The sequence below is a fragment of the Podarcis melisellensis genome (genome assembly GCF_964234715.1).
Source record: "Podarcis melisellensis genome assembly, chromosome: 13".
In the NCBI taxonomy this organism is placed as follows: domain Eukaryota; kingdom Metazoa; phylum Chordata; class Lepidosauria; order Squamata; family Lacertidae; genus Podarcis; species Podarcis melisellensis.
This window is the reverse complement of record NC_138545.1, coordinates 31,623,654-31,651,490: the sequence shown is the minus strand read 5'-3', so window position 1 is coordinate 31,651,490 and position 27,837 is coordinate 31,623,654. Positions and strand designations below refer to the sequence as shown.

Below are 27,837 nucleotides of genomic sequence, written 5' to 3'. Positions count from 1 at the left end.
CCCAATTTTAATTCTTTGCCGCCATCTTGTGATCACGTTCTGCAGTAGCAACCCTCCACTCTCCCCCCATTTGAATTTCCTATTTATTTCCCCAAGCATAATTCCTAGCGATGTAAACCAGGCCTGTGAAGGGAGGGCATTTATTGTGTGGGTGTCAGATTGTGGTCACTGGCTTCAGGCTTCCAGAACAAGATATATATTCTTTCATGTAGCTTCTGAAGTATAATCTCTTCATTACCGTCTGTTTGCCTGTTTATTCACAGCATTTGTATCCTGACTTCTTGTAAAAAATGCCGAAGGCGGGATTTTGCGTTACAGTGACAGGCAGAAATTAAAACAATTTATCCCGAAAGGTCCAAGTCAAACTAAAACTGAGGCTCTGGAAGAATTATAAAACATTTCAGAGCAGTGGCAGCAAATCCCACTTAAAAAAAACCTTCTGAAAGAAAGAGGTTTTAACTGCCTTTTAGAATGCAAGCAACAGGTAAATTTCTCTAGTGCCTCTGAGGAAAAAGGCCTTGCCTCTTGTGCCTCAGATTGCGGGAAGGCCTCAGGCCCCATCTTTGCAATATATTTAAAGCAGAAACATGCCGCTTTAATCAGGCATGACTTTCTCTAAAGAATCCTGGGAACTGTAGTTTGCTAAGGGTGCTGAGAGTTTTTAGGAATGTTCTCCTCAAGTGTCAATTCCCAAAGTTTCCTGACAAGAGGGATTGATTATTCAGCTACTCTGGGAATTGTGTAGGTGGGCTCAGGAATGATCGAAGACCATAACAGTAGCTGCTACTAGGACCTTGTTAGGCAGGTTATCACACATGTTTCTTTAATTGTATTTTAAGGCTAGTTCCTCATTAAAGTTGAGGAGTCACCTGTTAAGCTGTGTTAACTCATGAGTAGGTAATTTCACTCCCACAGAAGGCCTCAGTTTGGGGTTTTTAAAGTGAGTACCGTTTATGCATTCACTTACGCTGAGGAAAGAAAATGTACCACAGCTATAGATTTCAACTTTGAAGGTAAGCATGTGAGGTTGTCTTTTTTTGCCGTAATGTAATTTCATACAGTCATGGGGGGGAAAGAAAGTGCACCATCTTAGAATTCTGTGGTTTTACATTTGAAGACATAATAACAACTTTCTTGTTCTGTAGCAGGTCTTAAAATTAGGTAAATACAATCTCAGGTGAACAATGATGCGTGGCATATTACACTGTGTTGTGATTTATTTAACAGAAATAAAGCCAAAATGGAAAAGCCATGTGTGAAAAATTAAATACTAATTAGTTATGCCTTTCAAGGAACAAATGATTGCTGTCCTGATATGTAAAACCACAGAATTCAAATAGGGTGCACTTTCTTTTTCCCATGACTGTATATTCTAATTTTGTATATTGCATTAATTCAAAATTACAACTCTGGTGTTTGTATTCAGATGCATGGTAGCACCTAATAGAAATCCAACAGGCATCTTTAACTACAGTATATTATGTATGGTGGTCTTGCATTATATGTTCTACTTCATATAGTGGGTGACGCTATTTTCAAAGTTTATAGTATATTGGTGCTCTCCTAAATGAAGAGAAAATCTGCAAGAAAACTGAGACACCAAGGGGTCTTCAATTGCTATTCATTTGCATTTTCAGTTGATTGAAAAAATGTATGAAATGCATTTTAGTCCTGGAAAACTTGTCCTATAATTATCAGAGGATTGATTTGTTGTTTACTTGTACAGTGGTACCTCAGGTTAAGTACTTAATTCGTTCCGGAGGTCCGTACTTAACCTGAAACTCTTTTTAACCTGAAGCACCACTTTAGCTAATGGGGCCTCCTGCTGCCGCCACGCCACCGGAGCACAATTTCTGTTCTCATCCTGAAGCAAAGTTCTTAACCCGAGGTAATATTTCTGGGTTAGCGGAGTCTGTAACCTGAAGCGTATGTAACCTGAGGTACCACTGTATTGTATTGTTTGAATGATTTCAGTTTCTCGTCATTGGTGAATCTTATCGGTTAGCCTATCATATTTGCCTGTTTTTGTTTCTACTGTTTGCTGATATATTTATTAATTTGTTCCTGTGACTTTATCTCTTTGTTGTTCATTTACATTTGACTGCCCTACACTGGGCCCAGATTACCAATTTTTTATTTTTATTTCAAAAGCTGCTTATCCTCATAAGGTCTGCTATGAGAAAGATACATATTTATTTCCCTCAAAAACAAAATCTGGTCCTTGTAGTTTACCTCTTACAGTTACAATTCCCAGCAACCCTTAGCAAACTACTGTGCCCGGAATTATTTGAGGGGTGTGTGTGCTGTACTCAAATGTGCTTTAAAGGTATAGAGTGATACAGCCTTGCAATATCTCTTTAAGGAGGCTAGAGTGGTTATTTCCTCTGTGTTATAGATGTCAGGCCTGGGAGGTAGCAGCAGCCTAGTTGGGATGAGATTTGAACTAGAGACTTGCAGCTCCTAGTCTTAATGTTTGAATTAAGGGAGGTGGAGGTTGCAGGAGGCTTTGAGATCTGGCTAAGATTGGAGAGACTGAGGCTTGTGAATTCCATTTCTAGTAAGCCTTCCGTAACCTTTCCTTTTCCTTAACATTATGTGAGCACTGTTCTTTTTGAAAAAAGCATTTTTAACACAAAATATTTTATTAAAGATAATATATAACAATTATGATAATCACATCATATATACAAGTAGTAATGAATAAAGAAATAAAACACTATAAGACCAAATATTATCGAGCAAGAATTCAAGCCCTCTACTTTTCTAGGAACAATTTCTGCCAATTAAAGCAACAATAGTGGCATGATTGTTAGGTGTAAGAAGGAGTGAAGACCATGCTTCCCCAATGCATTAGCCAATGAAGGTGAGAAGACAGGATTTTCCTTGCTTTTTTGTTTCATTTGGCTTTTCTTGCATAAATTGAGCCCTAGAAAGCAAGGGTTACTGAATAGGGCCAGAAGCAGCACCTATGTAGGCTGTTAGCAGAAGCAATATTGTTGTAATTCCTGGATCCAGCAAGACTTAAGATCTAATGGAGGATTCAGTTGTTGGAATAGCCAGGCCAGCTTCTTGGTAAGCTAATGGCCCTCTAAGTATTAGTTGTTAGGGTAGCAAAGGAACACATGGGCATCTCTTGCCAGCGTATTCATCTCTGCTGCCATTCAGGCAAAATGCAGTGGTGGGGAGAGGGAGGGAGCGGAAGAGGAACATTCAACTAGTCTTCTGCTTGCTGGAGACCAAGTACACACTGGCAATGGTGCATCTGGGTGAATGGGGCACTGCTCCATCAACATTAGCCAGTACCCACCTGCCTGTCTTCTTACTAATATCCAGTGCAGGGGGTGGCCTTGGTTGTGCCAGCTTCCTCTCGTTAATATCTTGTAAAACTCAGCAGGGACCTGCTGCTGGGCTCCCTCCCTTCCACCCTATAAGTCCTAACAGGTGCCAGCCACTACTGGAACACACAGACTTACCTGCTGGGGTGATAAATCTGGTTCCTCCTGTGCTCACAATAAAATAAAAATAAAAATTGTGGGAATACCAATGGTCATACTTTGGCCTCTTGCTCTGAATCTTCTTCCACATCTGGTGTAACCCTGAATATGTTTTGTTTCAGTATGCATGCATGTAAGCATTATAGCCCATGAAAGGCCTACTACCTGCTCCTCAGATAATCTATTTTTTTCACCTCCCCACCCCATGGTGCTTTTTCAAAATTTAAAGTTGGTATCTTGTGCACACTTGGGACTAAGCCAAGAACCGATTTCGTTCTGTGAACCACCCTGAGACATCCGGCTATAGGTCGGTATATAAATTCAATAAATAAATAAATAAAGAAGCCACATTCTCTAAGTGAAATTTATTTTCAGGTTGACATGCAATAAAAGTGGACTACAAGACATGTAAAATCTGCTCATGTGACCCCTTTATACGCTGCTGTGAAATTTGTATGTGCGTGCTCAAGTGCATGATATAAAATCAGAGAAAAGAAAAGTGCTTGATAAAATACTTCTGCAAGGAATTGTAAAAATCGATAAATGTTTTGCGAAACTGAGAGGGTGGAGGGAAAGTTGAAAATAGGTATCAGTAACTGCAGCAGATAAGTAATAATGAGTTAAACTGCCACTGACTGTGGAGGTTGGAAGTAGTTCTTTTGTCCACATAACTAGACACTCATTTAAAATATATTCACTCACCCACATGTGCTTATTCTGCATTTTCATAGACGAGCAAGGCTGCAATCCTAACCCCACTTACCTAGAAACAAGTCCCATTGACCTCAATGAGACTTCTAAGTAGCATGGTTAGGATTGCAGCCATGGTGTAGTGAATCAAGTGTTAGTCTTTGAGCAGAAAAGTCCTAGGTTCAAATCCCTGTTCAGCCACAAAGCTCACAGGATTGACCTAGGGCTAGTCACCTTCTGTCATCCTAAAACCTACCTCATGTGATTGTTGTGGTTGTAGAAGAACCCCACATATGCTGATTTGAGGTCCTTGGATTAAGTCTGGGATACAAATATGACAGAAAAGTAAATGTTTGCACATTCCTCTCTTTTTTGCAATATTTCATGAGCACGATCCAGTTAAAGCTAAGCATTTTGACGTCTCATTCATTCCTATAGGCAAGGCTTAATTATATGCCTAATCCTCCCATTGAGATGAATAGGAATAACAGCACAATCCTATGCGTGTTTTCTCAGACGTTAACCCTCACTGTATTCAGTGGGACTTGCTCCCTAGTTCATCTGCTTACAGGGAAATCCTAACGATTTCGGCTCAGAAGTACCAATTAATACAATGGGACTTACTTGAAGGTAAGTGCACCAAGGACTGCAGCCCTAAAGTGCTTAACTTTGGCTAAAACACATATTACAGTGAAGGTTGCCAAATACAGTATTGGCATTCACATACGGATGCTCTCAGTCTCTAATTAATGTGGTAAATCTCTTTCTCCCCCCCCCCCGCCCATGCACGCACGAACACACACAAGTGTATACTGATAAACACATTTAAGACACTGTTGCCATTTACTTATCTATCTCTGAGTTTTAAGACATTGACAAAAATGTGGCTAAGCTTTCATTAAATTCTGGACACTTACTCCTTTTCCCTGTAACATAGAATTAGCTTTATAAGTAATTAGAATCAATGTGGCTGGCACTGTAACATACCCTGATGATAAACTCTTCTTTCCTGCAGTTTGTCAGCCTGGGATCAGATGAGGAAGGAGGGAAGTGTGGTGGTTCATGGAGCCGATGGTACCCTGTCAAGACAGATGGCAAACATTAAAGGGCAAAAAAAGAGGCAAACTTATTTGCTGCTGCCAGTGCGTTCTCCGGCGAATCCTTCTTGGCAGGCATCATTGGAGCTCAGCCTTGGCTGTTTTTCCTTCATTGCACCAGCAACTACTGGGGGTACAGCTGTCAAATCTTTCCCAGATGCTCTGCTGTGACACGAAGGCCTGGTCATGTTCAGCCCTTTGTCCTGCGAGTTTTGTCTGTCGTCCTCTTGGCTTCATCTCTGAGGAGCTCCCAGACTAAAAGACATGGGTAGGGGATGCAGCCTGAGAAGGGAAGAGAGGAGATGGATGCTGGAATCCAGCAGCCCGGAAAATCATCAGCAGGGAGTGGGGGCGGTGGTGGTATTAGTCCTCCCGCTCCTTCAAGAACCTTGCTCTGTTCTGCAGTGTGTTGGCTCCAGAGGCAGGCAGCAGCATCTTTCCACATAAAACATTAGCTGATAGGTTGCAAGCAGCTCAGACTTATTTAGCGGATGGGTTGCAAGCAGCTTGGACTGCTCCCCTTTAAATGCGCACACACCACACACACACACACACTCTCACACACTGGTAATCTCATCACTAGCTCTGTGTGTGTGTGTGTGTGAGAGAGAGAGAGAGAGAGAGAGAGAGAGAAAGGGAAGGGGGAGGGCTTTGTTTCCATTGGCTGCTCCTTGCCTTCCCACCCACATCTCTTCCACATCACCTTGGTGTCTCCCTAAATAAAACCAGCCCTCCTTATCGCAGCGAGGAAATCAAGCGGTAGAGTTGCAATGGATTTTAAATAAACATTTTACCCCCCCTCCCCACACACACTGTCCCTGCCAGGCTGCTGGGGAGAGCACGCAGCAAGCACCTTCCCCACTGCCACCCAAACACTCACATGCAGCTGCCCTGCTTGCTGGCTGCTTCTGTTGCCTCTTTCACCCCATGAGGGAAAGCTGGAGCGCACGAGAAACTGGCTGCAGTCAGAGGAGGGAAGTGGCACCTTCATGACCAATCCTTTCTCCATGGATTTAAAGGAGAGCACCAGCGAGGGAAGCCTGGGGAGCCTCCAGCCCTCCAGCCTCCAGATCTTTGCCAACACCTCAACCCTCCATGGAATCCGCCACATCTTTGTCTATGGACCTATGACTGTGCGGCGGGCCCTGTGGGCTCTGGTGTTTGTGGCTTCCCTGGGCCTCCTTCTGGTGGAGAGCTCCGAGCGGCTGGTCTACTACTTCTCCTACCAGCATGTCACCAGAGTGGATGAGGTCGTTGCCCACAGCCTGGTCTTCCCAGCTGTCACCCTCTGCAACCTCAACGGGTTCCGCTTCTCCCGCCTCACTACCAATGACCTGTACCATGCTGGCGACCTATTGGCCTTGTTGGACGTCAACCTCCAGGTCCTTCACCCTCATCTCGCTGACCCAGCAGTCCTGGCCATCCTGCGAGAGAAGGCCAATTTCCAGCATCACCGAGCCAAAGTCTTCAGCATGAGTGAGTTCATGGGGCGTGTGGGCCATGACATGAAGGAGATGTTGTTATACTGCAAGTTCCGGGGGCAGGAGTGTGGCGAGAAGAACTTCACAACTGTGAGTACAAACAAGAGTTTTGCCTTCCTTTTAGCATTGGTGGTAACAATGGGGACAACCCAAGAAGTGAAAATTGGGTATCTCTGTGGGAGACCCTGGCTGATATATCTTGGTGACCCAGCTGTCTTGAACTGAAGCAGGTTTGTCTGCTATTCTTGTGGCCAATGGGCTTTTCAGGTTGTGAAGAGTGTAAGGCTTAAGGCCTGTTAATGTTTCTACTTTCTCTAGTGCAGGATTGGGGGACCTGTGGCCCTCCAAATGTTTATGGACTGCAAGTCCCATTATCCCTGACCTCTGACCATGCTTGCTGGAGCTGATGGAAATGGGAGTCCATCAAACCTTTGGAGGGCCACATCCCTGCTCTAGTGGTTGGTTGTTGCAGTTCCTGGAAGTACGGGACAGGAGGGGTGGGGAGAAGGATTGTAGTCATGGCTTAATGGAAGATGTAGAGATCAGTGGCCATTGGATGGTGCTTGGCAGCAAATGAGTGTTGAAATGATATTATGCATTCTTGCTGATAATGGTTCAGATCAAGGTACAAAACTGTAATGGACAGAGTCAGCCTGTTGGTCCAGCTAATCTAAATGCTCTCTATGCTGGTAGCAGTCATCCAAGATTTCATGTTCCAGTAGGAATGGGAACATGTGGTCCTCCAGATGCTGTTGGATTCAAGCTCCTATAATCACTGGCTTTAGTGGTTGAGACATGAGAGCTGGGAGACAGCAATGGCTGGAGGGCCACAAGTTCCACATCACTGGTCTTTCTCAGCCCACCTGCATGGGATGCTTCTACTGGAGAAACTGAGGATTGAACCAAGTATGTGTCCTACCACTGAGCTGCTCCTGGCCCTAGGGGAAACAGAGAGATCTATGACTGATGGGTGGCAAGGGGCGCAATGAGATAAGGAAGACTGTCACTTTCTGGTGGTTCTGGCAACTTTTTTTCTGTGGCTGTTGTGTGGTGGACAGTAGGATTACCTGATTTCCCCCCGGAACCATTTACACATGCATTTTTCTCATTTGATGACTGTGGCTTGTGTATATGTGCATGCATGACTCACAGCAGATAGAAGATTCATGTTCCCATGTATCTCATCCAACACAGTGCTTTTCAGTGGAGTTGGTTCACATGTTCCCATGCCAAGCCATCGGGTGCAGTGTCATCAAGGGAACAACATGCATGTGTGAACCAGTTTTTTGACCCTGCTTGTGTGCTTTGAACAGCAACCGGAAACATAGACATTAATCTCAGTGAAGCTTTTCCCAGCTTGGAAAGGAGAGTGATGTGAATTGACTTACTTTATTGTGTCTTTGTTACTAGTTGCCATTAAAGACCCTGGAGCCAGGCCAGAAAGATAAGATGACAACATCAGGGCATAGAAGTGGGTGGGAGTTTGAACGTGTGTAGCATAATATCCTCCTGTATGCTACTGTTCAGCAAACTTCTTGTCCTCTAGGGTGACTCCTTCACCCCAACCTGCTTCTCTGTCTTCAACAGCAGCAGCCCAAGGTGGGGAAATGGAGCAATGCTGGGGTGGCACTGCAGGGTGGGAGATGCTTCACCCACTTCCCTTCTCTTTCTCAAACTGTTATGAACCCCCCCCCCCCCAGCTAGGGGAAAAAATGCAATTTGGTAAGTTTATTTACCTACCAAACCTTTCTTCTCCTCTTGGTTGGGACCTGGATGAGGGCTCACATGGAAAGGAACTAGTTTCATCTGAGGGAAGTTGCAGGTTAGAGTGTTGCACTCAAGTGGGTGCTGGTGGGTTGCAACGAGGCTAGGGATTGGGGCATCAATTAATTACAATTCATGTCACTTTTAAAAATGTGTTCACACCTGCATATTACTTACCCCAAAGAATCCTGGGATCTGTAATTTGTTCTGGGAATTGTAGGTTGCTGAGAGGTGTGAGTTACACTTCCCAGGATTTTTTTTTGGGGGGGTGAGCCATGGGCCTTTAAATGTATAGTGAACACAGCCATAAGCACTTCATGTACATTATATTGTTTAGAATCCTTGCAACAAGCCTGTATGGTAGGCCAGTTTTATGATCCCCATGGGTACCCATGCAGTACCAGGCAAAAGCATTCTGCTGTTGGAGGTTGACTCCAAATGCCCATCTCCCCTGCATGGGCAGTATTTTACAACGTCTTGTTGCACTGTTCAGACACAGTTCCTGCCTTCCTTTTTCTCTACTCACCCACCCCACCAAGCCACCTGAAGCAAGTCTCTGCATGCTGCTGTGTGGCAGGGCCATCCCTTTGCTTGTTTCTCAAACTTGGGTCCCCAGCTTTTGTTGGCCAACAACTGCCATCATCCCTAGCTAGCTGGATGATGGGAGTTGTAGTCCAACAACAGCTAGGGACCTATACTTGAGAAACACTGGAAGGCCATGTAGTACAATAATGACAGAAGGGAGATTCACACTAGAAACTTCTTGGTCTCTTAACTCAGATTTCTAGCTTCTGCACCACCCCAGCTCTCAGTTATTATTGATGTTTGGGGTGGTGGTGGTACGTACGTGTACACACAAACACACAAACACAAACACAGACACAGACACACACACACACACACACACACACATTCTTTTCATAGAAAAAGAATGTTAAACTTTCCTGATGCCTGGGAATGCTAAACCACAGATATTGGATGCATGCTAGGAGCAAACTCCCAGGATTGAAAGTTTGGTCTGATTGACGGGAACTCACTGAAGGAAACCACTCTAAACCTGATGAAAGAATTTGTGAGAACATTGACTGTCATCCAGAAAGGGGGAAGGGTTCATCATTCATGATCCGATAGAATTCACACATTCTATAGCATTCCTATCCCCCACCCCCAAAGCTTGTTTGGAGGGGGTGGTTGCAGGAGCTTTTAAATGTGTGGAGTAGTTGTGTAGGGGTGTGTGTGTATTTGGGAGAATTAGCGTACACAGCATTTTCCCTTTAAGAAACTATTATGGCAAATTTCCAAGAAGCTTTCTGGATCAGTGTGTGTTTCTGTGTTAGGGTTACCTTGTAAATAGTGAGGTGCCTGCTTGCCTCTGGTGAGTACAAAACACCAGTAGGCAGGGAAGCTGGCTGGGGCTGATGGGAGTTGTAGTCCAAAGCATCTAGAGGGCATCAGGTTGGGGAAGGCTGCTTTAGAGAGAGAGAGCCTGTGGTTCAGTGGTTGAGCACATGTTTTGCATGCAGAAAATCCCAGGTTCAATTCTCAGCGTTGCCAATTAAAAGGATCTTATGCAGCAGGGCTGAGGTCTGAGAAAACAACTGCCATTCGGTGTAGACAATGCTGTTAGATGCACCAACTATCTGACTTAATAATAAGGTAGCTTTGTAGAAGTTTTCTTTTCCCCTGCTATCAATGATTATGTGTCTAGGCAGTGTAGCTCTCAAATATCTGTAGGCTAGTGACTTTTGTTGGCTTATATGTGAGACTGCATTAAGTAGGTTCTGGGGGTGAGGGCAGGTTCAGAGACCAAGACTACTTGAACAGCCCTGCTAGTGATGAAAATAGGCCCCTGTCCCCAAAGAGCTTGCAATCTAACTTTGGATATTGAGAGATACAGTAAGTGGTGGTGGAGTAGGGATGGAGAGGCCAGCATAACAGAGGAATTGTACAGCACATGCTCAAGCATTATACATATACTAGGAGGAAGAGGCTGCTAACCAGCAGATCCACAGGTGCTGTTTAGAACTACTTGATTGCATCTCACAACTTTTCCAGTCTTGGATTTCTGCTTGCAGTGAATCTAAGTCTTGCTCCTTAAACTTAGCTTGCTTTCTGTCTGTCTGATCCTGCTTCTCCTGCCCCTAATCCATTGTTGCTTTCCATAGTATAGGGCTGCTTTCCCTAACACGAGTGCATGCCTGTGCCTCTCTGGGTCTTAGTGGAGGTAAACAAGATCTTGCCTCCTGGAAAGAGAAGGGGTAGGTGTGTGTGTGTGTAGGTGTGAACAAATAGTGAAAGGAGGGTAGGCACAAAGCAACCTCTTCAAATATGCATATGAAAAATACCAGCATTTTTATTCATGACCCCCAACAGCTGTCCACATTCATTCTGATCTTGAATATGACAGGGTGTTGAAAGGGTGTTGGAAGCACAAATTTTGCTTCAGCTGTAGCATCTTAAAACAAAGAGAGGTGTGCCTGAGTGTGAATACCCCTCAAGAGAGTGAACCAAAAGTAGCACACACAAAAACAACTTGGTGGAAAGCAGAATGAAATTTTATCATGTTCCCTTGAAGTATGTATACCCAACCTTTGACAACTTAACCCCGATTCTGTGCAAACAAAACAAGGTAAATAGACTGATGTAAATCAAGGTGATGGTTTTATGTCTCGGATTTGAATTGTTGTTTTATATCACCAAGCAGAAAGGCCAGTTTAAACCATAGGTTTCAGTCTGGTCTCCAAACTTTATATCTCATGGATTTCCAGAACAAGCATGTATACTAATTGGCTGCTGTAACATATGGACAGGATGCAGTGCGATTGCCTGGGAATCAACACTTGCAAGGCTATCCTACGAAAGCTAAATTGCAGGGTGTATATGTCTGTATGTGGGAGGGATTGTTTTGAACTGACAGGATAGGGGCAGGAGCTGGGCCTTGGAGGGGAGGAGGATGTTGAGGTTGGTGTGGTGAATGCTCTGCTCTACATTTCATGGCTGCACATGGCCTGGGAGCCCTCTTGGAAAGAAACAGAAATTGTGACTGTCCTTCCACTCAAGTGTGCTCTATACGCAATTGATTTTGAGTGGGTGGGTGAGGTTTCTTCAGCAATCTCTCAGTCTCTGCGCCAGGAAACTCTCCCATTGAGGTGCTGAGCGTGTTTACAAAGAGCTGCAATGGAACTGGTTTAGGAGAGGCACTTATGTGCACGGCCCTTTTGCCGTTCAATGTGCTGCCGCCCACCATAGCTTTCTGTGCAAATTGGTGTTAATTTGCTGTGGAAGCAACAACAAAAACAGATGGGAAGCTGCCTTAATAAGCCATCTCAATAAGACTCAACTAATCAGCGAGAGGTTATTTTAGAATAATGGCGTTGCTGGATCAGACTGAGTCCAGCATTCTGCTTCCAATAGCAACTGCGAAATGCTTCTGGATGCCTGTAAGAAGGGACCTGAAGGTGACGGCTCACCCTGTTTTTCTGCTCATAACACCTGGTACTTGGAGATATATTGACTCTGAACTTGGAAGTTCCGTTTAGCTGCCATTTCCTCTGTTTCCTGAATTCCCAGGCAAGTGCTGGTCCTTCCATAGCCGGAACAGTACCAATCCATTCATGTCAATAGGTTTGGGTTGAGGGAACCTTGATAGAAGTACTGTACAAAAAAACTTTACAGGGGAAATCTTAAATGGGAGGTGGGAAGGAATCCAAAATAACCCAATAACAGTGGGCAAGGAATTCTCACTGACTGTTGTGGGAACGGGAACTAGAAAACAGAGAGAGAAATAGGGTGGGTTGAATGGAGAATACTGGAAAAGAACATGGCTAGCTGGCTGAAACCCTGAAGAGGAGCATGCCACACCTTGGCAAAATTGTGTTGCAGGTCACTGTTGTAATGGTTATTAACCATTGATGGCCCCACATCCCTTCAGAGGTGGGCAAACCTCAAAATTGGGGACCAAATGCAGTCCTCCGCACTCTTTATCCGGACTTCAAGACCCTTCCATTCCCCTGCTTTAAGTCCAAACCTTTCCTGGAGCCCTGCTCTGAATTGTCCACAAGGTGCTTTTGCCTGCCTTCAAATATGATAACATCTCTTAAAAGCCTCTACTGCACCCTGTTCTTCTGCTTTAATGGCTCCCCCATAACATGTAGCCTATGTGATGTAGTGGTTACAGTGCTGGACTAGGACTTGGAAGACCAGGATTCAAATCCCTACTCAGCCATGAAGCCCACTGGGTGACCAGTCACTGTGACTCAGACCAACCACAGGGTGGTTGTGGGAATAAAATGGGCGAAGAGTGTGTACCACCTAGAGCTCTTTAGACAAAAGGTGGAATATAAATGTACTACTAATAAATAAAAATAAGGGAACTATGGGGGGTTGGGAGCTTAGGCCACAGCCAGGCACTTACCGTGTGATTTCCTCATACTGGTGTCACTGTCAGACAGCTTGCCTGTATTTTCTGCCGATAGCCGGTGTGAGTAGACCTAGAATGGGGAGATGTGGTAGTTAAAGGAAGCCTCTCCCAAGCAGGACGATTGCTCAGAGCTGAGAAATTTGGAATAAGAGAGGAGTGGATGAGATGGACCATGCTGAGCCACAGCCTATTGGGGTCTGGTCATGCTTTGTATTGCAGTTGTGCTGTTTGTAGGCCATCAAACTGAGTCACTGTCTCCCCTCCCCGCCACACCTTGGGATATATTAGAAGGCCAAAGAAAATCCTAAATGTGAACTCCCAAGATTGCCAACTGATTAGGGTGGGGAAAAGAATAGGCCTGCTCCTGTGCATTTAATGGCAACTTGATCTTCCAAAAAATTACCCAGTAAAGCTTTTCACAGTATAGAGATGAGCACCCATCACCTGGTAATTCCTGCATATCAAGTTTCTGTTAAAACACAGGAGCTTTAAAAAAAGTTGGCAACCCAAACTCCAGATACATGCATTTTTTAAAGGGTATTCACAAAATCAAAGCACCCATGATTCTTTGTGAGCAGGTAGAGATGCAGTGCCTCAAAGAGCTTGTCCAGTTCTTGATGGGGGGAAGGAAGTGTCCTGTGATGTACAAATGAAGCCTTTCATAGTGTCTGCTAGAAGAGCTTACATGAAAATCGGTACCCTAAGTAGCTATTAACTAACAGTGAACGCTGATGGAGCGTTTGTGCCATTCCCGTGAATAACAAATGAATTTGTGTCCCGTCAAAACAATGAGGATGAATTGCAACTGAATAAACATGAGCATGCTTTACAATTTGCCATTCTTCCCAGTTGACTCACGTTGTGGTTTTCCTGCAATTTTGCACAGAGGCCATGCAAAGAAAGCCACCAAGAGCACAGTGCATCTCAGGATGTCATCCTGCACTAACCATATTTGGGATTAAATGAATGATGGTTTGCACTTGCAGTAGCGCTTGTGCAGGAGAACATCCTGCTGCCTTGTGTTTCCCAGTGTCCATTGGATATAGGTGAGTATAGGTCAGGCTTCCTCAACCTCGGCCCTCCAGATGTTTTTGGCCTACAACTCCCATGATCCCTAGCTAGCAGGACCAATGGTCAGGGATGATGGGAATTGTAGTCTCAAAACACCTGGAGGGCCGAGGTTGAGGAAGCCTGGTATAGGTGGACTGGGGACAGTTTTGCCCTCCAATGCATATAAAAAACAACACTCATAACTACTTAATGGGCACAGTAAATCCTAAACATGCTTATTATGAAGTAAGTCTTGCGCAAGTGTCAACACACTCAAAGCCTAGTGACTTTATTTAATTTACTGGCTTAACTTGGGGTGCTTCCAGGCTGTCGCTGTTTTGGGGTGGGTTTCAGTTATATCCTGGTATATCTTGCAATTAAAGCTGATTTGGAAACCTTGTGCAACAAACCTGCTTCCCTAAAAAATCAGGCTTTTTGTGATAAGGGAAGTGAGGGGGGAAAGCATTGGAAAGTGTGAGATAACACTTGCTTAACACAAGGGCAAATCAGGATGAATGCTCATTCAATATCAGGTTGTCAAACCTCTCAGCAACCAAATCAGGGTGAATGCTCAATTAACAGGTTGTCTGAAAGAGCAACCTATTTATTTAATTTATATCACACTCTTCTTCTGTGATGGGGCTCAGGGCAACATACATTGGGTCCCTGATGTTGATCAGCCCTGCTGCCTGATGTGCCTTCAAGGCCATGAATCATATTTCTTCCACACTCCAAAGAGAAACATATCCTTTGAATGAGCCCCTCCCACTAGGATGTACTCCAGAACTAAATTTTGCCTCAACTATAAAATAAGATATTAAAGGACAAATTAGATATGTTAATAATGTGATAGGCACGTGTCTTTGTTTCTTCTTTTTGGTAGATAGCAACCTTGGGTAGGTGGGGGTGCTGTTGATCCTGATTACTGTCCACCATGCTTCTATTTGCTCCAGGGAGGAACTCAGTGTGGTGTAATGGTTAGCGTGTCAGATTAGGACCTGGGAGACTAGGGTTTGAATCCCCACAACCATGGAGCTCACTGGGTCTTGCCACTGGTTTTCAGCCTAGCCTACCTCACAATGGGAGGATAAAATGAGGAAGGGAGAACCATGTACAGTGTACACTGCAAATGGTACACGCATGCGTGACCATGTGTGACCATGTATGCTTTAAATGCATGCAAAATGAAAGTTGCCTGTATAACAGCTTCAGCAATTGTGGTTTGAAGTTAACTTGTTTGGACTAATCATAGTTCAGAATAACCACAGTTCCCAGTCCAGGTGGTGTGATGTCCTAAACCTTTTCTTGTGGGCTGGAGCTGTCTTCAAAAGAATCTCCTGGAGGTCAGACCTAGCACTGGGTTGAGAAAGTGTGTGTAGTTTATCTGCTGAGAGGAAGACAGTGTTGCTGCCTGTGAATCTATTCTGGGTCAATCCTGATTGCCGAAGTTGGCTTGGGAGTGGAGCTGGGCTTTATGAATATTTGATGGACTCTATTCCTGGCAGCAGCAGCAGCATGTCCTTGAAGGTGTCGAACAGAAAGGCAGGTGCCTTTTGCGTGTGAGCTCCTAGGTAAGGATTGCCCTCCTCTTGTGGGAGACACGTCCGACCCAGAAAGCCTGTCGTGGGGACAAACCCATTGGTGTTTGGGTTTTTCTAAGGTTGGTTTGCATTGACCCTTGAGACTTGCATCCAATATAGGTAGCAGGGTTACAACTCCCAGCAACTTTTAGCAAACCACAGTGCCCAGAATTCTTTGAAGGAAAGAATGAGCTTTGAATATGCTTTAAAGGTATGGCGTGTACACAGCCTCATATAATGTAGCCTTGCATATTGTTTTTTCTTTCCCATTCAGGATCTGATGGATCATACATTTATATGGTGTCAGAAAATAGCCTACTGCCACCACCCCTGTTCAGATTAGTGACTTCGAATCTGTTTAGTGATGAGTGTCCTCTGTGGCTAGGCTTCCTAGCTGGTGACACTGGGGACTGTTTGCTTTGCAGACTCTTTCTGTGGGCAGCACACTTTCCTTTCATCTGGTTTGGATTGATTTGCGGGGGCTGTGTCAGTCCCGTCTCCTGTCAAGCTGAAGTAAGGACCAGATAAAGGTCACCTCCACACCATACATTTTAAGTTTGGAGCTGCGCTATAACTCAGCTCTTAGAAGCTAGATCTGCTGCAGCTCCTCCCATCTAGAATAGGGATGAGGAAGAAATTCATTCAGTTCACATTTTAATGCAAACATACCTAATTCACATTTCCTGAACCAATCAGATAGGGCTGAGGAGCCTTTTCCAGCCTGAAGGCCACATTCCCTTCTGGGGCCACACGCCAGTGATGATTGGGGCCAGGAGCAAAAAGTGTGCGGAAACAGGGCAAACAGAACTTAAGATTGGAAAAATGAGAAATTAAGAAACTGAAACTGATGGATTTGTCCATCCTTAGGGAGGAGTAGTCGCACTTCTATTTCCTACATAAGCAGCCTCAGTTCCTGCCAGTCCTTTTTTTTAGTGGGGTCAAAACAAAGCCTTCTTTGTTTTCAACATGTTCAGGTAGATACTAAATGATTGTGATCCATGCCCTTTTATTGTGAAGCCTGGCCACGTAGTCTTGTGTTGGGGAAGTGAATACTTAGTAGTGAAGAAAAAAGTACAAGGTAGAAGCAGGATTATTTGCGATCAGTGATGGGGACATTGATTATAAAGTAATTGCAATGTGGCTTGGAAGATGAGTACTTTGTGCCTGGAGAGTATTGGAATACTGTATTCTCGTAGTTCTGTATATTGGATCAAATATGTTAAATAAAAAGTACTTTTCTGTGACACAATTTCAAACTGAACGTTTCAATTGAGATTTAGACATGTCAAATCAGACTTCAGTTTGAGGTGGGTGAGGAAGAGATTTTGATGAATGTGACAGGATTCTCAGCAAACTTCAATGGACTCCTTTTAGATATATTGCAGACTAAGTTGCAAAAAAGCGGGAGACTGTTTGTTGTCTTTTATATATATATAAAAAGGTAAAGGTACCCCTGCCCGTTCGGGCCAGTCTTGCCAGACTCTAGGGTTGTGCGCTCATCTCACTCTATAGGCCGGGAGCCAGCGCTGTCTGCAGACACTTCCGGGTCACGTAGCCAGCGTGACAAGCTGCATCTGGCGAGCCAGCGCAGCACACGGAACGCCGTTTACCTTCCCGTTTACCTTCCCGCTGGTAAGCAGTCCCTATTTATCTACTTGCACCCGGAGGTGCTTTCGAACTGCTAGGTTGGCAGGCGCTGGGACCGAACGACGGGAGCGCACCCCACCGCGGGGATTCGAACCGCCAACCATGCGATTGGCAAGTCCTAGGCGCTGAGGTTTTACCCACAGCGCCACCCGCGTCCCATATATATATATATTTCATATATATATATTTCATAGTAACTATAGCAATGAAGTCAAGCAGTCGCCCTTTCCTTTTAAGTGAAGAGATCTGTGCCTTTCCAGATATCAAGTACATGTAACAATAGCCACTCACTGTGTAGAACCGATAACATGGCTTGGAGTATAGGTTCTTCTAAGGAATAAGCACATGGACTGAAACAAGGGGAGGAATGATGGATTTAAGATCTTTTTGCTCTTTGGTGAATTAAAGTGTTACTGTGGAGCTGCATGAAATGCAGAGCAGAAATTTTAAGGCCTCAGGATGTTATTTAGCTAAACCCTAGCACACAAAAACAGGAGTATCCATCCACATAACAGCTTATGGAGACCAAAGTGTACCTCAAACAGGGAGAGCAGGTACAGTCTGCAAAGTAAGTGACTCTGGCAAGTGAGCCCAGCTATATGCTACAGGAGAAAGTTGGTGTCACCAGCTATGATATATAGTCATGGGGAAAATTACAGCTGTTGTCTATATCATGATATGCTATCCTTGAGCATGACATCAAATTAAGCACTGGAACGTAACAGATCAAAACCAGCAAAACTGGTCTCTAATGGCTAGATTTCTTTGAAAATACTTTGGGATTTCATCTTTTGCTGTATTAGAGGGCAGGACTGCAGATCTGCTGCAGTGCATTTAAATGCAGGCTGCAGATAATGCCAGCTATGGCGTCAGGCAGGCGGGAGCCCTCCTCAAGGGACGCTTTCTAGCAGGTCCAGAGGATCTTTTCCTTGTCTTATGAACTAGTTCAGCTATTTATCAGGTAGATTTGCTCCAGGTTGTCAGAGACTCATTGTCCCTATATGCTTGTTCTGCACTCCTGCAGTCCAAAACAATCTGTAGCATTTGGGGCTGTTTGATGAATAATGCACTGAGAGCATTTGCCACATGCATGCTGATGTTCAGTGTGAAACTCATTAGATGTAAAACTCAGAAAAATGTTGATAAGAGACACATAAGTAGACATAGGCAAGGGGGCTGAATGCAATCAGGGCTCATTGGTGCGTGTCTAGTGCATGTCCCTCTGTGTGTGTCTGCAAACATTTCTAAGTCACACTTTATGGTGTTTGCCGCTTCTGACGCGAGTGTACAAACAAAGGTGCATACAGAGCTTTGGTATTAAGGAGCAGGGCTTTCAAAGGACACTCAGGTTTTTTGATGTATGTACAATTCTCACTGTATGTGTGTCTGCTGAACAAAAACCAGGGTGTGTATGTGCTATGGTACAATGACTCTGTACCAACAGCCTGCATGCTGTTGTTGTTGTTTTTTAATGTGGAGGAATACTGGGCTTTATGAAGCTTCTCATACGTGCCAACATGTGCAGACGTAGAGGGGTGGGGGAGAAAAATCTGGCTCACAAGATGGGACAGTACAGAAGGTGTTGCAAATTGTTTGTCTAAATAACTGTTGCTAAGGGACTCGGAAGCAAGATGTGAGGCGGCCGTTTTTATGCGCTGGAACTACCAGGCATAAAGATCATGCTAGGCTGTGCTGTATCATTGAGTATAGACTATCAGGGACAGCTGAAGGGTTTTTGTTGCCCTAGGTCAATTAAAATCCTCCCCTCCCCTGCGACTTACTGTAGGCTGAGCAGCATAACCGTAAAACATCAAATGGGCATGGGATGTTATTTTTGTTTTTAACTTCAGTAATTGGACCATCATACCCACGGCTTTTTTTCAGCCAGAACTCACTGGAATTCAGTTCCGGCACCTCTCAGGTGGGCGCCATTGCCATTATAAGAGATCAAGGAAGGCGTTCATGGTGAGTTATGGAAACTCTTTTCCTAGAAAAATAGCACTGATCATACCACTCTACTCCACAGAGTTGGATTAGATTCTAGGCACCATCAGCTAACATACTTTAGACAATTCACTTCACATATAAGCATGCATTAGAAAACTTGATCAATCCAGTTCTGTCTCCAAGACATTAACATAGCTGAGGCAAGAGCCCCTGGCATTTCTGGTGCCCCAGGCAGTTCCCTGATTTACCTCTAGGACTGTGTCAGCCCTTCAGACTGTGAGGTGCCAGTGACATCAACTAATACAACTGTGTGAAAACCATGCCAAATGACTGTGGCCTTTTGTATTTAAGGAAAGTACACTAGAGTGCTACTTTTCAAATTATTTTCAATAATATCTAAAGCAAAAGAAAGAAATAAGATGTAGAATCATTGTAGGGAAACTGGAAAACATAAATAATCAAAGGCAATGCTGTCAAGCATCCGTTTGTCAGAGCTACTTAAATTTCAGAAGCAGAATTTGAAAAATGTTCGGAATTCCAAGGAAGTCAAACTTGAAAACTGTGCCTCAGTTGTCAGATTTGACTAGCATTATTCTCCAGCTCTACTTTTGAACAGGAGCCACGATCACATTAAATCTGGCTAGTGCAGAGTAGATTTCAGATTGCTGGCTGCTGGCTAAAATTGTTTCTGGATCACAAGTAGTGCTGGAAGATGGAGGCTGTCAGGCAGTGGCTTGGGGTCCCCTGAAAGATTCATGCCACTTGGGACACCCTAGATGCCTGCTATTTATGCTTGTGTAGCTCCTTGCAGAGTGTGGAAAGAGGGCATTGTCTTCATTGAAACCACTATTTTCTAACATAATGAACTGTTATTGCCCTTTAATGACCACAGCTGCCTCTGCAAACAGTAACAGGGTCCTTCTTAATGCACAAGAAGACTCGTCAGGGTATCAGGATGGTCATGTTCCAAGTCAATTTGCACCTTCAATACCTTTCTGGATGGTCTCATGGCATCTGTCACAAGCCATGCATGGTCTGTAGCTTTTTGCAGGAAACCTGTAAGATTTTAATAATAATAATAATAAAAAAATTTATTTATATCCCGCTCTCCCCAGCCGAAGCCGGGCTCAGGGCGGCTAACAACACCAAAATAGTGCGACATTATAAAAACATTATAAAAATTAATTAAAATCAAGATTGATGGCAGCCATAAAGTTTTGTAAAGGTTGCCAAAGGAGGGAGTCAGGCTGCGCCCTAACCAAAGGCCTGGCGGAACAGCTCTGTCTTGCAGGCCCTACGGAAAGATGTCAAGTCCTGCAGGGCCCTTGTCTCTTGTGACAGAGCATTCCACCAGGTTGGAGCCGCAGCCGAAAAGGCCCTGGCTCTAGTTGAGGCCAGCCTAACCTCTCTGTGGCCTGGGACCTTCAAGGTGTTTTTGTTTGAAGACCGTAAGTTCCTCTGTGGGGCGTACCAGGAGAGGCGGTCCCGTAGGTACGAGGGTCCTAGGCCGTATAGGGCTTTGAAGGTTAAAACCAGCACCTTAAACCTGATCCTGTACTCCACCGGGAGCCAGTGCAGCTGGTATAGCACCGGATGAATGTGATCTCGCAGCGAAGACCCCGTAAGGAGTCTCGCTGTGGCATTCTGCACCCGCTGGAGTTTTTGGGTCAGTCTCAAGGGCAGCCCCACGTAGAGCGAGTTACAATAATCCAGTCTGGAGGTGACCGTCGCGTGGATCACAGTAGCTAGGTCAGGGCGAGAGAGGTAAGGAGCCAACTGCTTAGCTTGGCGGAGATGAAAAAATGCCGCCTTTGTAATAGCTGCAATCTGCGCCTCCATGGAGAGGGAGGTATCGAAGATTACACCCAAACTCTTAACGGACGGTGCTGGCACTAATTGCACCCCCGCAAGAGATGGGAGTTGCCCCCTCAGTCCCATATCATCCCGTCCCAGCCAGAGGACCTCTGTCTTCGAAGGATTTAACTTCAACCGGCTCCCACAAACATTCTGATTTATTATTTTTGGGGAGGGTGTGGGTTCTGCTTTTGTTGTGCTATAGCCGTGACAATGTGCTGAACTAATTTTGCTTCTTTGTGGTGTACTTCACGGTGATGCTGAATACTGCCATTATTTTGGGGGGGGGGGGGTGGAAACAAGCAAGGTTTAGCACAGCAATCATAGCCTTTGAAGCTGTTTAAAAGTGTAACGGTGGTGCACAGCTGACTACACTTGAAGGAGTGGGGTAGGGAGAGAAGTTTGTGCTAGGGCATCCTGGCAATTTACTCAGTTAAAATTGTTTCTTTAAAAAGAGGCAGGAGTAGGCGCACGTGCGTATGTCCGTATGCGCTCTCTCTCTCTCACACGTGCTCCATTGGTCCTTCCCGCTGGTAGTTGCTTTTTCATCTCTCTTGTTCATGCTGACTAATTCACTCTCACCCTCATCATTCACTTGCTTTCCTCCTCTCTCCAGCATGCTCTGGGAGCCATTCTGTGGGTCAAGCTCTCTGGGAGCAGGCATTGCACCATAATGCAGCTAACTTCCAGCTTGAAAAAAGAGGTGGAGTGCGTGAAAGCCTCTTGCAACCTTGCGTGCTGACAATTAACAGGGGTGGAGGAGATAAAACATTTGGATGAAGGATTCCAACCTTTCAGACGCAAGTGGAGGAGAGTGGGGAGTGAACTGCATGGGGTTGGGAACAAGGCAGGAAGACCTCACAAACTCCAAATTTAACATACTGTATTTTTTGCACCATAACACTCACTTTTTTCCTCCTAGAAAGTAAGGGGAAATGTCTGTGCGTGTTATGGAGGGAATGCCTATGGGTGGTATGCCTACGGATTCTCCTCCTCTAAAAACTACGTGCGTGTTATGGTCAGGCGCGTGTTATAGAGCAAAAATACGGTATATATTTTTTTGGAAAGAGGGGGGTATTTCTCCATAACTTTGGGAAGCTTTACAAATTGGGGCTTAATCTTGCTGAATCCCAGCCAGGGTGATATAGTACTATAGCTTATTCTAAAGAGCATGCAGGGTGGTAGTCCATCGTAGTGCAACTAATTTCCATTAAAAGAAATGTGGAGAGGAGGACAGATGGCAAGAACAGAAACAAAGGACTGGGTGGAGTCAAACGAGGACAGGATAGAGTGGATAATGTGACAGTATAGAATAGTTGTCTGGAGGTGACATTACTCCTTCCCATGATCACTTTAGCAGCAAAATATTTCTCTTCTCAGTCACCAGGGTCAACTGGGTCAAGACTTAAGCAAAAAATAAAATGTATACACTAGAACTAGCATGGTCTCTTTGTGGATAGTAGTTTTACTTACCTCATGGACTCTTTCTAAGCTTGACAAATATGAATAGTTCATCCTCACCTTCTGATATTTAATCAGGCATTATCTATGCAAGTCAGATTCTTTCTTGGACTTGATTTCCCATCTATCATAGACTCATATAGTTGAAGGGACCATGGGGGTCATCTAATCCAACACCCTGTAGTGAAGGAATCTTTTGCCCAACATGGGGCTTGAACCCACAACCCTGAGATTAAGAGTCTCATGCTCTACCAACTGAGCTATTCTAGATGGATGTGATAACAGGCTCATAGTGAGCATCATTGATACAAGGATTGCAAACCTTTTTTTTTTGCAAGTGCTAGAGAAGAGATTTTAAAAGAATGTTCTATTCTGACAGGATCTGGACATGAATATGGGCCCCTCCCATGCATCTCACAGAAAGGCTTTGATTTGGCTGAAGGACCCTTATGTGCTCTGCCTCAGCACAGTGCCCACAGATTGGTTCTTGTGTCACCCTTCTCTTGACATTTGCAAGAAGCCAAAGAGAAGGTTGCATTACAGTAAGGTTCAATAGTCATGAATTAACAGTCTGCTATTCTCATCTCCTATCACCTGCCCAAAGGGCACTATAGACCATTAATTTCTTTTCCACACTGTATCCCAGGCTAAGGGCAGAGGGAGAATGTACTTCTCTGGGTTGGTGCCTGTCCCCTCCCCCAAATGGAACAATGATGGGGAAAGTAGTGGCTAGATTTGGGGAGGGTAGAAGGTGGAAATACATGTTGTGTAACTTTTATTTATATGAATAAGGAGTTTGACCCCGTACTCTGAATTTACTTTGCTGCCAGCCAGCAAGAATATCCATTCACAAAAATGCCTCCCTGCAGAAGCCAACATCTAATAAATCCTTTTTGCAATAATTTTGTGGGGCAGTTTTCTCAGCACATGCTGGTCAGCTGGAGAGAAGTGTGCCTCTGAGCACATAGATGCAGTGTTGATCACAACAAGTTTCCATGGAACTAGCCATTATGTCATGAGAGAGGGTATGTGAAGAGGAACAGGGTTTTTTTTTGGGGGGGGGGAGTTAACTTCTTATATACAATGTGGTTTAGCTTACTTGCTTTGAATTAAATGGCTCTGCCTTACTTTTACTTTTTCCAGTACTACATAGATTGGTTATTTCACTCGAGAATCTGTGTGGTGCAACAGTTCTCTGCTGGTGGCATCCTGTAGCCTCTGCCTTGAGTGTGGGGGATAGTGTGTGAATATTCATGCTAGGGGTTTGGACTTGATTATCTTTTGGTCCCTTTCAGCACTGTGATCCTTAAAAAGAGAGAAGCTCGGAGAGGTCACTTGCCCTGGATAGATTAGCACTCACAGTTCAAAGCTGAATCCATTTACTTTGAGCTAGCAATTATGGCACAGCTTCATACAGCTTAACTATGGAGTATCAAGATGCTTCAAATCCACACGGACCAAGATCTGTTTACTTTACAAGTCATTTCCATCTAAATGATCATACAGCTTAATCCTCTCTTGGGTTGGGTTGGGGGAGTTGGCATATGCAAATATTCCTGTGCTAACTGGTGTTTACATATGCTAATAACATCTGATCCGTTTGGTGCCAGCTGGTCCAGTCACCGTGAACCATTGTCTCCTCTTGCCTCTGCTACTGTCATAATTTGCTCCATCAAGGCCCTGACATGTTGCTGTTTCAGGTTGTTTTTAAGGCATTTAATTTCCACCTATTCCCCCCTCTTCCTGGCATGAGTCCATCAGGGCATGTTTCCTGGACAGAGTTGCAGAAAACAACTCCCGAGTTTCCTCCATGTTTTTGTTTTTGATCCCAGAGCTCAGCCTGCAACTTCATAAGGCAACAAATAGCACCTTTCTGGTATACGCTCAGTGTATCTTGTTTTTATTAATAAGTAAGCACGGCCAACCCCCTGAAAATTTGGAATAAGATGTGAAGATGAAGGTCTGCAACTCGGTGACAGAGCATCTGCTTTGTATGCAGGGCTGGGAGAGTTCCTTGCTTGAAACCCTGTAGAGATGCTGCCAGTCAGTGTAGGCAGTAGTGCGCTACATGGACCAAAGATGCGACTCAGTGTAAAACAGTTTCCTGTGTTCCTATGTGAAAAGAATCCAATTTCTTTGTGGAATTTAGATTTGTGGGCCTTTCATTTTAGAAATCAAGCAAATGGGTACCACACTACCAACCAATCTCAGCTGGTTACTGTAACCTTTTCAGCAGCCCCGAGCTTCCCCTCAGATGCAGGAATTAATTTCCCAGGCTACCAAACCCCAAGGGAAGCCTTAATAGGACGCCGGGAGCACAAGTTCAGGCCTAGATATGGGTGAGGTGTGTTTCCATGGCAACCTTTGCGAGGAGAAGGCTCGGCAATGTGCATGGGCCCAAGGCAGTGACATTTCACAGCTCTTCTTTCCCCCTCCCCAAAAAATAAAATAAAAATTGGTGTCCTTTCACCATGAGCTCTCTTCCACGGCTGTAATGCCAGGGTTTCCATGTCTTGAGCGTGAATCAAGAGACCCACAGAGTTTGCCCAGAACAATTGTGGTTGGTGTATTATTGGACACTTGCCTGCATCTTGTTTCTACACAAGATATCAGGTACCTCACATTCATTTGTGCACAAAAGTTTTATTGGTTCTGTGGCCACAAATGTTAATTACATACATTAAAATCCCCAGTTCATTCACAGACATTAATGTAATTTGGTTTTCCTACTCATTAACCACCCTATGAGTTTCTTATCCCTAAGCATTCTGTGTTTCTAACAATCAGCCTTATGTGGTCTAAGTACCTAAGACCATATGTACATAACAGCATAATCAGTGCATAAGAGCACAATAAGTATGGAACAATAATTAAGCCTTTTAAGTACATAAGAGATTATGTATGATATTATGCATTTTAATAACATCATGTATTATTATGCTCTCGTGTAATTATTACTATAAGTACATAAGAGCCCAGCTGCATGAGTCAAAAGGTTTGTCTAGCACAGCAGCCTGTCCTCTCCCTGGTAACCTGTATCAAGAGGAATGCTGCCTCTAATCCTGGAGGTAGTATATAGCCGTCACGACTAATAACCATTGATAGTTTATCCTCCATGAATATAAGAAGGTTCTGAGTGTCAAATGAAACCCATCCACGAAATCTCCATGTAGACACACTGTTAGGAAGCCCATTTGCCTTACCTTATGCTCTGTCTCTGTGTACTATCATTTCATTATACTTTTGCATAGATAAAGCCAACTTCTCTCTAGGCTCTTGGCTGCTCATGAGCTATATAGAACCACTTAACAAAAACAAAACACACACCCCCACCGTCACAAACAGGCTTATGCCAAAAGGCTAGGAATTAAAATGCATCTGAGTACCGCCTGATGTATAGCTTCCAGGCAGCTTGGCGCTGTGGGGCTGAAATATTGGTTCTGTTCCCTGTCAGTGTGCACATTGATGGGTGGGTGTCATAGCTATTAGTCCTCCTGGCTGCCTGAATTTGTATGTCGTTCTTGGGCTTGAGAAGCTTGAATACATAAGTGAGTATTATTAACTGCTTTACATCTTAATGGCTTGAAGGCAGTCCTGACATTTGAACATCCTGATAGAATTGTAGGGAGCTGCAGGGGGCAGGATCTTGTGCACCACTGGGGCAGGAGAGGGGTTTGTAATAGCTGTTGGCAGGGGGTGGGCAGGGCCTACTATGCAGGATACCCACATCCTTTTTTTCTAGAATAAAATAAAATAAAAGCTACCCATAAGCAAAACAGCAAGGCTATTTCTGAAATCTAAGTTGCTGTCTCCTTGACAGGGAGCCGAAGGAGGTGGGTTTGCAGCAGAAAGGATGGCATGCCCGGGAGGGAGTTTTCTCTCTAATGCAGCCTGAGACGCCCCTTCTCCACCACATCAACCCCACTGACAGGCTCTTCCAAGTGTTGTGTCCCAGCCTGTACTTATCAGGCTGATGGCCTGGAAGCAGGAGGAAGATCTAAACGAGGCATCTGGCATGTCACGAAATGCAGCTGCCCCTTCAACCAGCCAGCAGAGGCAGTTTTCTCTCAGGATAAGCAAAGGAAAAGAGGCTGAGTGCTGCCACTAAAGAGGGGCTGCACCTTTGGCCAGCACCACCAGTACCAGAACTTGGGGAGCTCTTCTTCTTTTTTAAAGGAACTAGTTCTGTTTCAATATGAAAAAACCCTCAACTAATTCCAGTTTATAGACTCACAGAATAATAGTTCAACCCTTTAGAAAACAAACTACTTTGGCTCATATTTCAATTTAAATGTTTACCCAAATGATCTTTGCCCAAAAAATTCTCAGCATTTAGAATGTTACAAGGTGCTATCCTGGAGTATAAAGTAAGAGAACATTAAAACACACATACACGCACACACATGGATGTGGGTTGCTTAATTTAGGCCCCCTTCCAACAATTATGATCTTTCAGCTGTAAAGGCCCAAAGAGTCTAAAGACATACCAAAAAAATCCCATGCAAGAGAATTAATATGAAGATGAATAAGAAATCGTTCATCATTTTACCCCCAAACTTAATTCACATTCAGTTCATACAGCAGCTATGGGAACTACTTTCAGGGTTAGTTCAGATATTTTTGAACTAATTTAGTGAAATTCACTGAACCAAACGAGATCGTTCCAAGCACTGACCAATACCCAGCCAACTTCCCTAATGGGTTTGAATAGCAGGAGTTGGCTGCTGTGCTGATTTTTCTAGTTCACTTCAATTCTCTTCTCCTTTCCTGCTGAAACTACTTAGGTTTATTTTTTTTCCCTATTCACATGCTGCTTTCCCACAGTGTGCCGTGCCCACAGCAGCTTACCACAAACATTCACAATTACCATCAAAATATAATTTTTTTGGGGGGGGGGACACCCACTGACAAAACACAGCAATGTTTTCAAATAGGAAAAAACCAACAATTCAGCAAACACAGAATAAATTATATATAACAAATAAATAACCTACACTTAATGCATAGCTTTCATTTTGCTCTGGACTTAACTGACAGTAAACAAAGGGAGTAAAGTCTTCTTACCAGGCCACTAGATAAATCAGTGTTGGTCTCCTCATCTGTCCTCCAAAGGAGTCTGGAAGTAGAAAAAGGGAAGCCCCAGGGAGGACACTGATGGTGACTTCTCTTCCTTAGCCTCCCAGAGGTTCCAGTTGCTAGTGGTAGCCTTACTGGTTTGGTAACTTGTTCATGACTCTCCTAAACCAATGCTCAGAATAGGGTTTCCAGTTACTGGGGAAGGGTTTCAACTCAGTGGTAGAGCATCCCCAGGATATCCAGGTAAGGCTGGGAATGCAACCTGTCTGAAATCAG

At 44.3% G+C, this 27,837-nt stretch overlaps 1 protein-coding gene across 4 annotated transcripts in view; it reads left to right on the top strand.

The window, feature by feature from the left end:
* The first annotated feature begins 507 nt into the window (after positions 1-507).
* The window catches only part of ASIC2 (acid sensing ion channel subunit 2), a 381,636-nt gene continuing 354,306 nt past the window's right edge, over positions 508-27,837 (top strand). For 2 of the 4 annotated variants that reach the window (XR_014162415.1, XR_014162416.1), the window contains exon 1: positions 3,896-6,852. Coding sequence is in view for 1 of the 4 variants with exons in the window: in XM_081885630.1 (XP_081741756.1) it covers positions 6,271-6,852 (582 nt within the window). In the remaining 3 variants the exon portion in view is untranslated. Of the gene's footprint in view, positions 1,014-3,894; positions 6,853-27,837 lie in introns of those variants that run through there. The other 2 variants (XM_081885630.1, XR_014162417.1) reach the window with 2 other exon arrangements.